This window comes from Spermophilus citellus (genome assembly GCF_964194105.1).
Source record: "Spermophilus citellus genome assembly, chromosome: 6".
NCBI classification, from domain to species: Eukaryota; Metazoa; Chordata; class Mammalia; order Rodentia; family Sciuridae; genus Spermophilus; species Spermophilus citellus.
The window spans coordinates 22380720-22394870 of record NC_138187.1 but is presented as its reverse complement, the minus strand read 5'-3'; the positions used below and the strand labels follow the sequence as shown (position 1 = coordinate 22394870).

Here is a 14151-nt window from a genome sequence, read left to right as displayed (position 1 = left end):
TAGCACATGTGAGGCACTGGGTTTGATCCTTCACACCACATAAAAATAAATAAATAAAATAAAGGTCCATAAACAACTAAAAAATAAAAAATAAATAATATACCTAGGAAAAATTCAGGAAGTTTAAATATCTCTAAACTGAAAATCATAAGACTGTTGAAAGAAACTAAAGAGGTCATAATTAAGTGAAAACACATCTAGTATTCATGTATTGAGAGAATTAATATTGTTAAAAGTTTCACATTACGTAAGTGATCTACAGATTCACTGCAATCTCTATAAAAATACCAATGACATTCTTCAAAGAAATAGAAAAAACAATTCTAAAATTCATATAAAACCATCAAAGACCCCATAGATTCAAGGTAATCTTGAGCATAAAGAACAAAGCTGGTAACATCCAAGAAGAAGTGGGGGTAGAATAGAAGTGCTGTGAATTAGACAAAGAGGAATGAAGGGAAGAAAGGGAGATAGGAATAGGAAAGACAGTGGAATAAATCTGACATAACTTTCCTATATACACGTATGAATACACCACAGCAAATCTCAATATCCTGTACATCCACAAGACTGGGATCCTAGTTAGAACAAGATACACTCCATGCTTGTATAAATATGTCAAAACAGACTCTACTTGGGACTGGGGTTGTGGCTCAGTGGCAGAGTGCTTGCCTAGCATGTGTGAGGCACTGGGTTTGATTTTCAGCACCACATATAAATGAATAAAACAAAGGTCCATCAACAACTAAAAAAAATAAATAATTTTTTTAAAAAATAGACTCTACTGTTATGTATAACTAAAAAGAACAAATAAAAAAGTAAACTACCTTCACTAATACTACTGAAAACTCAGAGTTTCAATATATCATTTTATGTAGCAATAACAATTTCAAAATGACCTATAAAGTGATTTATTGTGTAAGGGAAATATCTGAATATATTTGTGTATTTGTTTTTTTTTTGTTTTTTTTTTTTTTAAGAGAGAGAGAGGAGAGAGGAGAGAGAGAGAGAGAATTTTTAATGTTTATTTTTTAGTTCTCAGCGGACACAACATCTTTGTTGGTATGTGGTGCTGAGGATCGAACCCGGGCCGCACGCATGCCAGGCGAGCGCGCTACCGCTTGAGCCACATCCCCAGCCCTATTTGTGTATTTGTGTTTGTATTTCTTTTATTAAATTGTCATTAAAAAGGGGCTGGGGTTGTGGCTCAGAGGTAGAGCGTTTGCCTAGCAAGAATGAGGCACTGTGTTCGATCCTCAGCACCATATAAAAATAAAGATATTGTGTATACCTATAAGAAAATAAATATTTTTTTTTAAATTGACATAAAAAAGAGTCATCAAAATGTTAGTGCTTTGGGGCTGGGCTGTAGCTCAGTGATAGAGCACTTGGCGTCGCACGTGTGAGGTGTTAGGTTCAGTTCTCAGCCCCACAAAATAAATAAAGATATTGTGTCCATATACAACTAAAGAAAACGTTTTTAAAATAGTGTCAGTGCTAGGAGGGGCAGTGACAGGACCACTGTGGCACCCAGAGCAGCGACCTGGAGGGATGATGCTGGCTATGGAACCCGGTGACAGCGTGAGAGGTACTTAGTTTTGACAAATTTCCATCATGCTAGTCGTTCTTGGCTCAGGAGGGGTTGGAAAGTCTGCTCTGACTGTACAGTTTGTTCAAGGAATTTTTGTTGACCAATCTAATGTTACAACTACTTTGAGGTGGCCAAATGTAAACTAAAAACCTTAATTAAGTGGTACAATTTTTCACCGGCAGCCAAAGTTGGTAAAAAGGAGCTCAACTCCAACCACGACAGGGCCTCAGAAAAAGAACAACAAGAAGCAATTGAACATATCGATGAAGTACAAGATGAAATAGAAAGACTTAATGAACAAGCCAATGAGGAGATATTGAAAGTAAAACAGAAATATAACAAACTCCGCCAACCATTTTTTCAAAAGAGGTCAGAATTGATCTCCAAAATCCCAAATTTTGGGGTAACAACATTTGTCAGCTATCCACAAGTGTCTGCACTGCTGGGGGAGAAAGATGAAGAGGCCAGAGTTGAAGTGACAGAATTTGAAGATATCAAATCAGGTTACAGAATAAAGATTTTTATTTTGATGAAAATCCTTACTTTGAAAATAAAGTTCTCTCCAAAGAATTTCATCTGAATGAGAGTGGTTATCCATCTTCAAAGTCCACTGAAATCAAATAGAAATCTGGAAAGGATTTGATGAAACGTTCAAGTCAAACGCAGAATAAAGCCAGCAGGAAGAGGCTGCATGAAGAACCAGAGAGCTTCTCTACCTGGTTTACTGACCATTCTGCTGCAGGTGCAGATGAGTTAGGAGAGGTCATCAAAGATGATATTTGGCCAAATCCATTGCAGTACTACTTGGTTTCTGATATGGATGATGAAGAAGGGGAAGGAGGAGAAGAAGACAATGATGATGATGATGATGATGAAGGATTGGAAGATATTGATGAAGAAGGGGATGAGGATGAAGGTGAAGAAGATGAACATGATGATGAAGGGGAGGAAGGAGAGGAGGATAAAGGAGAAGATGAGTAATTAAACACTGATGGATTCCAAACTTTTTTCTTTCTTTTGTTTTTTGTTTTTTTCTTTTGTTTTTTGATTTTTTCTTTTGTTTTTTGTTTTTTTCTTTTGTTTTTTGTTTTTTTAGTTCAGTCTCTGGGAGCAAGTTGCAGTCTTTCTCCCCCTCTCCCCCCCCCACCCCCTTATGCTCAGTCACCCTGTTCTTGAGGTCTCTTTTCTCAAACCATGTTTCTCAACTTCTTTTGGGGGGAAATACCTTGAGAAGAGTACAATGGGAAAAGAATATCTACACCCTTCTGTTCTAAATTCATTTTTAATCCCTTCCTGTCTCAAAACAAAAAAACTGTAAGGAATCAACATATCGTTCTCTGTGGGGAAAAAAGGGACCTTCTGCTCCCTTCACTCTGCTAGAAGCTGGAGGGTGCTAGGCCCCTGTGTAGTAGTGCATAGAATTCTAGCTTTTTTCCTCCTTTCTCTGTATATTGGGCTCAGAGATTATACTATATCTCTATGTTAATATGGACAGTTAGCATTTACCAACATGTATCTGTCTACTTTTTCTTGTTTAAAAAAAGAAAAAAAAACTTTAAAAAATAAGGTTATAGAAGGTCAGCAAAGGATGGGTTTGAGATGTTTGGGTGGGTTAAGTGGGCATTTTGACAAATGGCTTTTCCTTTGGCATGTTTAATTGTGATGTTTAACAGACATCCTTACAGTTTAAGATGACACTTTTAAAATAAAATTATCTCCTAATGAAAAAAAAAGTGAGACAAAATGAGAGGAAATATTGGCAAATGATGCATCTGACGAAGGATTAAAATTCAGAATATATAAGAAATTCAAACAACTCAAAAACAACAAAAAGTAATTTGATTTAAAAATGAACAAAAGATCTGAATTGAGCACTAATATCTAGGGAATATAAAGAACTCAAAAAGGTAAGCATCGAAAAAACAAATAACCCAATCGACAAATGGGCCAAGGACCTGAACAGACACTTCTCAGAAGAGAATATACAATCAATCAACAAATATATGAAAAAATGTTCATCATCTCTAGCAATTAGAGAAATGCAAATCAAAACTACTCTAAGATATCATCTCACTCCAGTCAAATGGCAGCTATTATGAAGACAAACAACAATAAGTGTTGGCAAGGATGTGGGGAAAAAAGACACACTCGCACATTGCTGGAGGGACTGCAAATTGGTGTGAAAATATGTATAACCAGTGACTTGAAAAATTGTGCTCTATATGTGTAATATGAAATTAATTGCATTCTGCCATCATGTATACCAAATTAGAATAAATAAATAATTTAATTTTTAAAAAAAGGAAAGATTAGCATGGAGTTTATAAAACTCTATTCATGATCGCCAAACATTTTACAACTCAAACATCCTTTGGTGTTAACAAATGGACTGATGAATGGGGCTATGGTAAATCCATGCAAAGGAATATCACTCATTGGTATAAAAAGAATGATACATACAACAAAATGGATACACATGGAAATAAGAGATCTGGAGAAGAGCATGCCTAGCTAAAGGAATAGCAAGCGCAAAGGCTCTGAGGCAAGGACAGGTTGATGTGATTCCTGAAGAAGAAAGTCAGCTAGAGTGGCTGAAGCAGTGACATAGGTAGAAGGCATGGGGGGGGAGTAGGAGAGGTAAGCAGGGGCTGTACCATCTAGAACATCAAAGGCAGGAGAACAGGCACTTACTCTAAGGACAATGATTGGGACCTCTATGAAGTCAGGTGGCCTGATCCCCTTGCAGAGGTAAGTAACTATATCAGGACTTTCCTTAAAGTGAGTCTCTCCTACCCCGTCCCCACCACCAATTCTTTTTAGTGGAATGGCTTCCCCATCCTTCTACACCTAGACCTCTAAGTTATCCCCTAGACCACAAGCTCAGTCCTACCCTCTATCCTCCAGTCTCTACCAAAAGGCACATACCTCTGAGGGCCTCTGGAAACCTCTGGGGCTGCTGCAGTAGGTTGGATCCAAATAGGAAGCAGAAGCCATTCACATATGTGTTCTCTTTGCACGTTTGGTGCACGGTGGGGCCACAGGCCTGAGGGACAGGGTACCAATGGAAGGAGCTGCTCTGCTCCCTGTCCTTTCATAGCAGCACCTCCACCTCCCACAAGACCCCAGCCCCAATAGCCTCAGGTCCCCATTCCTCCCCTCAAGACCCTCCTGTGACCCAGAGTAACTCACCAGCAGCTGTGAGGGGTTGATGGCAGTCGCCAGGGAGAGGCCCAAGGACATATTCACAGCCTCCATGGGGACTGCAGAGATAGAATGCACATGGTCACTCTCAAGGGGATGAAAGGAGCTGTGAAACAGCTAGGCAGGGATCACTTCAAATTGGAGACACAGATGTGTGCCAGGTCAAGGGAACACCTAGATCATGGGAAAGTAACAGAGAGAGGCCACCTGAGAGTATCTGAGGTAGAGTTTTCAGATTGAGCAGAAACTGGAGAGCCAGACTCCCTCTGTCCCCCAGTGTAGATCCCCCAGAACATGGGGATTCCTGGAAAGTACAGGGGAGTCACAGATGGAATCCAGCATTACCAGGGACCCAAATGGGGGCCAGTGACTCACCCTGAAAGTAGATGGGCTCACACTTGCGGGTGTTGATTTCACATTGATAGAGGCCTCCTGTTTGGTTGTCAGCTTTTATCTCCTGGGGGGCTCCAACCACAATCCTGGGGAGAATAGAGAAAACTCTGATGTGCAGGAAAAGAAGGAGATCATGGAAGAGTTCTACCACCCAAGGGAAAAGTAGGGACTCTCATGTGGATTCTTGAATTTCCATAAATAGGAAGAATAATTTGCCTAGGAAGAAATGGAAAAATATTAAGTCTCAATGAGAAGGGCCTGAGAATGACATGCAACTCAGAGGGCATTTTCAAAATGGATAAGTTCATCCACAGAGTAATTTTAAATAAATTTCTGCATATGAAAACTAGTTCATGCAAAGACAAAAGATAAATAATAAATTGTAAGAAAGGATATTAGCAACTTATAACTCAGACTACCTTCAATATAGTCAGTTCCTACAAACCAGTAAGAGAAATAAAAGAATAGAAAATGGTGCAAAAGATTTTTTAAAAGAATTTGCAAAAAAAAAAAATTTAAAAAGAACTACATGTCTGGTAAAAAAAAAACAAGAAAGAAAGAAAGCAATTTAAAACTAAATTTACTCATCTACTCACTTTTACAAAGATCAATAAGTTTGATAACAAATTGAATTGGCAAGTGGATGGGGAAATAAATGTTCCCACAAATTTCTGGTGCAAGTGTAATTTGCTGCCATGCTTTACAGAGGGCTTTACATGCTTTACAGAGGGCAATCTGGAAAATTTTATTGCAATCACATATGCACACACAGAAGTGCACCCCTGTAATTCCAGCAGCTGGGGAGGCTGAGACAGGATTGCAAGTTCGGGGTCAGCCTAAGCAACTTAGGGAGACCCTATCTCAAAGTAAGTAAGTAAATATAAGGCTAGGTGTGCAGTTTTATAGTAGAGCTTGCCTAACCGCCCTGCATTCAATTCCCAGTACCACAAAAATTTAAAATTGTATACGCATTTTTGATCCAGCACTACCAGTTCTGGGAATTTACTTCCAAATATACTTGCACATGTGCAAAAGGACAGTATAGTCCATATAAAAGTTTGGAAATGATCTAAATGTGCCTTAAGAGATTTAAACCCCTGCCCATGCAAAGAGTACAGATGCATCTCTTGCAAGGGGGGGGGGGAGGAGGAGGAGGAGGAGGAGGAGGGGAGATGAGGAGGAAGAGGAGGGGAGAGGAGGGGAGGAGGAGGGGAGATGAGGAGGAAGAGGAGGGGAGAGGAGGGGGAGGAGGAGGGGAGATGAGGAGGAAGAGGAGGGGAGAGGAGGGGGAGGAGGAGGGGAGATGAGGAGGAAGAGGAGGGGAGAGGAGGGGGAGGAGAAGGGAAGGGGAGGGGGAGGGGGAGGAGGAGGGGAGGGGAGGGGAGGGGGAGGGGGAGGGGGAGGGGATGAGGAGGGCAAAGCAAAGCAGAGCTGCTGCTCCTATGCCAAGTGTACCCAGGGTTGTGTCTACAAAGGGGCAGAGGACAAGTGCAGCTGCTGCACCTGATGTGGGAAGAGCCCTGCCCCCAACTGTACACCGAGCAGACTTGCATTTCTTGTCCTAGTCCCCAAACCCATTTGAAGCCTTCCTTTTCCTTTGAACTATGTGAATAATAATACAACTGTTGACAACTTTCTTGGGGGAAAAAAAGAAGAGATTTAATGAAATATAAAAGTAAATTCTAGTATCTCCTAATAACAGAATATGATGCAAACAGAAGACAGAATGAGTATGCTTTTTATGTACTTAATCTGGTAAAATCAGATTAATGTACAAAATCAGCAAAATGTAGCAGAAAGTAGAGGTAAACACATTTTTCTGAAAAAGTTATAATAGTTCCACAAATATTTCTGGTAAATATTTTAGTCTTTATGAACAATACAGTCTCTGTCACAGATATTTTATTTTACCAGCATAACTCAAAAGAAGTCATAAACAATAAGTGGCAAATGGGCAGAGTTGTGTTCAATAAAATTTATTTACAAAAATAATTGGCAAGCCAGATGCAGTGGTGCACACCTATAATCCCAGCGACTCTGGAGTCTGAGGCAGGAGGATCACAAGCTCAAGGCCAGCCTCAGCAACTTCACCAGCTCCTAAGCAACTTTACAAGGGCTAGGGATGTGGCTCAGTGGTTAAGTGCCCTCGGGTTCAATCTCTGGTACCAAAAAAAGTACAGGCAACAGCCATAGATTAAGTATAATGTGTGGTATAAATTGAGTATGGAGTAGAAACTAGGGAGGTAGATATAAACATAAAGATATAAATATATAGATAAAAATCTCTGAAAGAACTCACAAAGAAATTATTTGTCAATGTGCCTCTTGGAAAGGGAAGTGGGGGAAGGGTTGCGGAAGAGCTTTTTATTCTCACACACTTTTGCATCTTTTGAATTTGGAAACTTGTCCTGGTTCCAAATTTGCTACCTACTCAAAAATCAATCAAGGAAACAGCTTACTGTTTTCCAACAATTTAGGGAAGCACATGAGACAGAGGATGCCCCACTGGTGCTCTTACCGGGATCCCTCAAACTGGACCACACTCTGCCCAAACCCCCTTGCGTTCTCTTGGAAGGTCATTGGATTTTCAGTGTCCAGGTTGAATGCATGACACAAGGCGAAGGCTGGAAGGAGAATAAGGTGTTTAGGGTCAGGAGAGGAACCTCTACAGTTAAGGAAGGAGCACACCTTCCTGCACCACATACCGTCCTGTCCAGATTCACCCTAACCCATCATCAGGATGTCTGCCTCCAGGGTCTAGTTCTGACTGCCTAGGGCAGGGGTCAGCACATTTTTTCTATAGAGAGGCTGATATTTCAAGCTTTGCAGGCCAAGAGTCTAATAGAATACATATGTACAAATATAACAGGAAAAAAATTCACTTCCACAAATTTTTCATCAAGGAAATTCAAAATATAATTATTAATTACAATTTTTGTAATATAAGTTTAATAATGAGGCAAATGAAGTTCTCTGTAGGGAGATGACATTTCACCTCACTGGATTCCAAATTTCTATTCCCTGTCATCAAATTGGTTATAAATGTTATCTTCAACCTCTGGATTGCAGATTATAGCCAACAATAGGTGGTGAGCCACATTTGACACATTTACTACCATCAGAGGATGCAGTCAGTCCATCTCTGAGCTCCACCCTCCCTTCTGAGCACAAAAATGTCCTCTTCATCAAATGATTTGCCCAACAATCCTATAGACAATGCTATTTGCCCAAGTTCCTATAGACTCAGTTAGATAATTTCCTTCCCATGCAAGCTTCCTTCTCAAGCATTTCCTTCCCTTCTTGGCTCATTCTCCACAAAATATAGGCATAAAAGGAAACACACTCAAAAACATTTTAATTCATCAGTCATTCAACAAACACTTACACCTGATCCTTGTTAAATAGAACTGCAGGCAAAGTGGAGGCCATAAGGTAGAATCCAAGAGGAAGCCCTCTCTGACAAGAGTCTAACACCTGCTGTGCATCCTCAGGCATATCACTTCATCTCTCTGGGCCTCAGTTTTCTCATTTGTGAAGTGACTGGATGCCAAAGAGCCTTGCACAGTCTATGAATTTAGTCATTCATCCACGCTTTGTGGCCATCTCATCTTTTTTTTTCTTTTTTTTTTTTATTGGTTGTTCACAAAATTACAAAGCTCTTGACATATTTCATACATTAGATTGAAGTGGGTTATGAACCCCCAATTTTACCCCAAGCCATCTCATCTTTGATCTTACTCTACTCTCTGCTTCTTCTTTGAATCTTTCATCCTTTCCCCCAAACCCCTCTACCTCTCCCCAGCCTAACTCCTACATATTCTGTGTCCTTTCTCTCCATTCACAGACCCAAAAGTTCCCCCTCCTCCCTACCCTGAGGGCCCCCCCAAGTCCCTGGTGTACCTGTTAACAGAAGAACTCTACAAGTCATGGCTGAAAGGAGCAGGAACCTGGAAGAAGCATGAACTGTGGGGTTGCAAGCCTCACTGAGCCACTTCAAGTAAGCCACCAAAGCCAGGAAGGGAGAAAAAGAGAAGTAGGAGGGCTAAAACTATTAAGGAAGAGGAGGGAGGCTCACTGAGCACCCAGCCCTGCTTGACCTTCCTGGGACTGCACACAGCCTGATCTCCTGCCCTGCCCAATTTCCTGACCCAAACCATAAAAGTCACTCTCCAAAAGATGTCATTTGTCACCTAGGTTTGGCCAAAGCATTATGGAAAGCAAGCAAAATAGCTTTTGAGCCTGCCTTCTGCAATGTGTGTTCTGAACATTAATACAGATCAAATGAGTATAGGAGCTTCAACCCTGCTTCTCCCTAAAAACCCTTTGCCAAAAAATGGCCCTCCTCTAACCCCTAGAAACAGGAGCACCCTTCACCAGAGCTGTTTGTTATAGCCATCAACAAGGACAACCCGATACAGAGAAAGATGATGTTTTATAATATTTTGCTTTTAAAAAAGCCTCAGGGAACTGGGGTTGTGACTCAGTGGTAGAGCACTTGCCTAGCATGTGGGAGGCGCTGGGTTTGATCCTCAGCACCACATAAAAATAAATAAATAAAATAAGGGTATTGTGTCCAACTACAACTAAAAATATATATATACATGTTGAAAAAAAAAAGCTTCAGACCCATTATCCAAAATTTTCACCTCCAAGAATTTGTCTTAGGAAATAGCTAAAAGCTGGACCTAATGGCTCCTGTTTGTAGTCCCAGTTACATGGGAGGCTACAGCAGGAAGTTCAGGGCCAGCATAGTGAGATCCTGTCTCTTTAAAAAAAAATGAAGAAGAAGAAAAGTATAAAAATGTCACTAAGAAGTACAAAGAGATACATACAAGATCATTCATTGCAGCATTGTTTTTTTGTTGTTTTTATTGTTGCTTGTGGTGCTGGGGATTGAACCCAGGGCCTGTACATGTGAGGCAAGCACTCTACCAACTGAGCTATATCCCCAGCCTACAGCATTGTTTTTAATAATGAAAAACTAGAACAATCTGATATCCAACAGAAAAATGTTTAAATGATATCTTACTCTGTAATCTATCCTTATATTTCCTTGTGTATGGTAATCTCTAATTCAAAAATGCAGGAAAATACTTTCATCAAATACATAGACCATCAAACTATATCTTATATGTGACTGCTAATGTGATTTCCAATCCAATGATTTTCTTCACTTTCTCAACACATTTTCCTTTGTTCCTAGTGCCACTTTCCTAATAATCAAATGAAAATAATGTTTACCAGCCGAAAAAAATTCTGCACATTTTGTTTAAAATTATGTTTAAATATATACGTGTGGTTGAGCAACATGGGGCACACCTGTAATCCCAGCAGCCCAAAGGCTAAGGCGGAGAATGCAAGTTAAGGCCAGCCTGGGCAACTTAGAAAGGTCCTATGTCAAAATTTAAAACATTTTTAAAGGACTAGGAGAGCTGAGCACAGTGGCACATGCCTGTAATCCCAGCAACTCAGGAGCCTGAGGCAGGAGAATCACAAATTCAAGGCCAACCTCAGCAGCTTATCAAGATCCTGTCTCAATAAATAAATTATATGCTACAGTCAAGTATAGTTAATTAGAACAAATAAAATACTTTTAATTAATTAATTAATTAATAGAAGGGCTGGGGAGGTCAGTCAGTGGTAGGGCACCTCTGGGTTCAATTCCCAGTGCCAGAAAGGAAGGAAGGAAGGAAGGAAGGAAGGAAGGAAGGAAGGAAGGAAGGAAGGAAGACCAAGGGTGTAGCTCAGTGGTAGAGTGCTCATTCAAGTGGTAGAGTGCATGTTCAAGGTATCCTCAGTACCAAAACATATGTGTGTGTATGTGTGTGTGTGTATATATATATATATATATATATATATATATATATTCAGGAAAACAAAAATGTTAATAGTGGTTAGCTCCAATATGCTAGGGTTACAGATATATCCCAGTTATCTATTACTTCATTGCAATCCACTTCAAAATTTAGTGACTTAAAACAGCAACACATTATTATCTGTCATGGTTCTATGAAAAGCCTGGCCTCAGCAGTTCCCACTGAAGTATCTCACATGATCACAGTCATATCATCCTCATGGGCTGGACTTCTAAAATGGGTCATTCACATTAGTGCTGGCTGTAGACAAGGAGCTCAATTAGGGTTGTCAACTGCAACACCTACATGTACCCTCTCCATATGACTTGGGATTCTTCCAGCATGGTGGCTAGTTTTCAAGGGAAAGTGTTCCAAGAGACAAGAAGTAGAGGTTTGTTGGAAACCTCTTTAAGGACTAGAAACTGGCATAGATTTACTTCCACCATTTTCTGTTCATTAAGCAGACACAAAAACCCATTCATATTCCAGGAGAAAAGACACAGATCTCACTTCTCATAGTCCTGTCCAAAGAACAGTGGCTACCTTTAATCTGCCACAGAGTGATTTCAATTTTTTTGTATTTAAAACTTTATGCAAAAAAGAATGAGTTTTTAAATCAGAAAAATTATACCAGTAGATAATTTAAAACAAAATGCCTATATCATTTAAAAGGCTGAGGAAAGGAGGAACCATGGGCCCAAGATGAGAAGATCTTTACCAGGATGTGGGGGAGTGCTTTCATAGATAAGATGAGTTTGTTTTGGCCAGGCCTGGTGGCAACGGGCCTATAATCCCAGCAATTTTTAGGCTGAAACTTGTATTGCAAGTTTGAGGTCAGTTTGGGCAACTTAGTGAGACTCTGTCTCAAAATATAAGTTGTTTTAAAAAGGGCTAAGAGTGTGGCTCAGTGATAAAGCACCCCTGGTTCAATTCCCAGTACCAAAAAAAAGATAAGGTTGTTTTAGTAAAAGCTTTCACATTCTAACCTCCACAAGGGGCTACTCTAACTCAGATGTTGAAGCCCTCCTTGTCTAAACAGTGACCAAAGTTCCACTGTCTGTAAAGATAAAGCAAAGTCTCAGAATGACTGTCCAATATGCAGAGCTTTTCTCAATGGCCCACCAATGGGGTGTGTCCCTCACTTAGAGACTGAAGGGAAGTACATATTTACAAGCTGTCAATCTTTCCCTCCCACTTGTCCCCCACCCCCACATTTGATTAGCTTGAAGCTGAGCACAGTAACTTCTTGTAAAACCAGCAACTCAGGAGGCTGAGGCAGGAAGATCCTAAATTCCAGGCCAGCTTTGGCAACTTAAGGAAGCTCTGTCTCAAATTTTACAAATAATAATAATAAGAAGAAGTGTAGTGGCATTCCCTTTTTCAACAGAAAAGTCTTAACTGGGCTTCTCCAGAAATCTTCACCATGGCTGATTTTGGGACTGTCAACAAAAGAGTCTCTGTAAAAGAGTTTAATGTAGTTAAACTTCCTATTTTCATGTTGCCCTGTTTTACTTGGCCACTGGCCAGGAAGATACCAACACTTCAGGTGCTGGACATACCCTTACTAGTTTCCAATATAATAGTTTATAGAAATGAGCAAACAAGGCTTCTGCCCTTGAGCTGGGCTTCACAGAGACGTCTATATTTCTAAGATAAGAGAAGATAACAATTGGGCTCCATGGTAACAGCTGGCATGTGGAAGGAAAGAAAGGGGAGAAGCCGCTCTCCCCTTCTCAGGTGCTGTCCTTGAAGGGTTAACTTGCCCAAAACAGTGAAAGAAAAAGCTTCTACAGACTGTGAACTTCTGAGCCCCTCCCCTTACATACTGGGTATAAAATTCTGAAACTACCTGAGCTCAGGGTTCAAGGGATTGATTAATTACAGCAAAAACTGTGCCCTCTGAACCTGGCTGTAGCCAAATAAAATTGTTTCCTGCTATCTTTGGTGATTTGCCTCGTCTGTCTACAACAGAAGGACTGGGGATGAAGCTCAATGGTAGAGCACCCCTGGATTCAATCCCCAGTACCAAAATAAAATTAACTTTTGTTCCTCTGTACATGGACCCTGAGACAAGGATTCAAGTACAGGTAATGTATTTGGAAGACCATCTGGGAAACACTAGTGGAAAATGCAGAAAGAAGGAGTTCATAAAAGGTATGTAATGAAAAAACTGAAGACTATGGACAACTAATGCTCAATACACTGAGGAACTTTGGAAGTCATTTTAGAACAGGCCTCACAGTTTTCTTGCCCTGGGGAAAAGAGAACTAGATTCTTATTTACAATTCATAACAGCTATTGGTTGAGTGGTTTTTTCTGGGGAAGCCTGAATTCTCTGGTGCATCCAGCCTGCCCTTCACCCATGCAGAAAAGCTTCCAAGAGCCAAAAAAAAAAAAAAAAACCTCAGGCAAGGCCGGGCATGGTGGTACACACCTGTGTGCAGCTTGGGAGGCTTGGGAAACTAAGACAGGAGGATTTCGAGAGGCACTAAGCAACTCAGTGAGACCCTGTCTCTAAATAAAATACAAAATAGGCCTGGGGATGTGGTCCAGTGGTCGAGTGCCCCTGAGTTCAATCCCCAGTACCAAAAAGAAAAAAGAAAATCCTCAGGCAAGTATTTGTGGGTGTTGCAAGCAGGAAATCAGGCCAGCTTACATAAGAATGTAAATGCCAACAGAACATGAATGGGGCAACTACAGCATCCGTTACAGACACTCAAAAAATTTCTTTATGTGTGTGGTACTGGGGATCCTTCTGTATTCTTTTCTCACAGATTTGAAGAATAAAATCCACAGACAATAATGAAAAGTAAGAGTGAACAGAGTAGGATTTATTTTATTTTAAGTAAAAAGGGAGAAAACTCCCATATATGGAAGGGGACTGAGAGTGTTTCAGGGCTGGAGCCTTCCAGAAAACTGAGGCAGCATGAAGACACCCCCCAAATACACACTTCAAATCCAATTCTTGTGATCAAGTCAGAAGGATCTCAGACATGTCATTCAGAGAAACAGGCATGAATTTATTGAAGGAATAAGCTAAGGAAAATGGGACACTCTCAAAGGAGAAAGTGGGTCATGAGAGCAAAGCTTTTAAGGACTAGGCATTCAAAA

At 40.4% G+C, this 14151-nt stretch overlaps 1 protein-coding gene and 1 pseudogene across 8 annotated transcripts in view; one reads left to right on the top strand and one right to left on the bottom strand.

The window, feature by feature from the left end:
* The window catches only part of ITGAM (integrin subunit alpha M), a 68565-nt gene that overhangs the window by 41221 nt on the left and 13193 nt on the right, over positions 1-14151 (bottom strand). For 4 of the 7 annotated variants that reach the window (XM_081299540.1, XM_081299534.1, XM_081299535.1 and 1 more), the window contains exons 2-5: positions 7704-7809; positions 5168-5271; positions 4781-4851; positions 4517-4634 (exon numbers count right to left, since the gene is read on the bottom strand). In XM_081299540.1, coding sequence (XP_081155666.1) covers positions 4517-4634; positions 4781-4851; positions 5168-5271; positions 7704-7809 — 399 coding nt within the window. Of the gene's footprint in view, positions 1-4516; positions 4635-4780; positions 4852-5167; positions 5272-7703; positions 7810-9085; positions 9534-14151 lie in introns of those variants that run through there. The other 3 variants (XM_081299537.1, XM_081299536.1, XM_081299539.1) reach the window with 3 other exon arrangements.
* Positions 1552-2676, top strand: LOC308652244 (protein SET-like; annotated as a pseudogene). Its single transcript has 2 exons — positions 1552-1581; positions 1719-2676. The product of its transcript is annotated as a protein SET-like (transcript).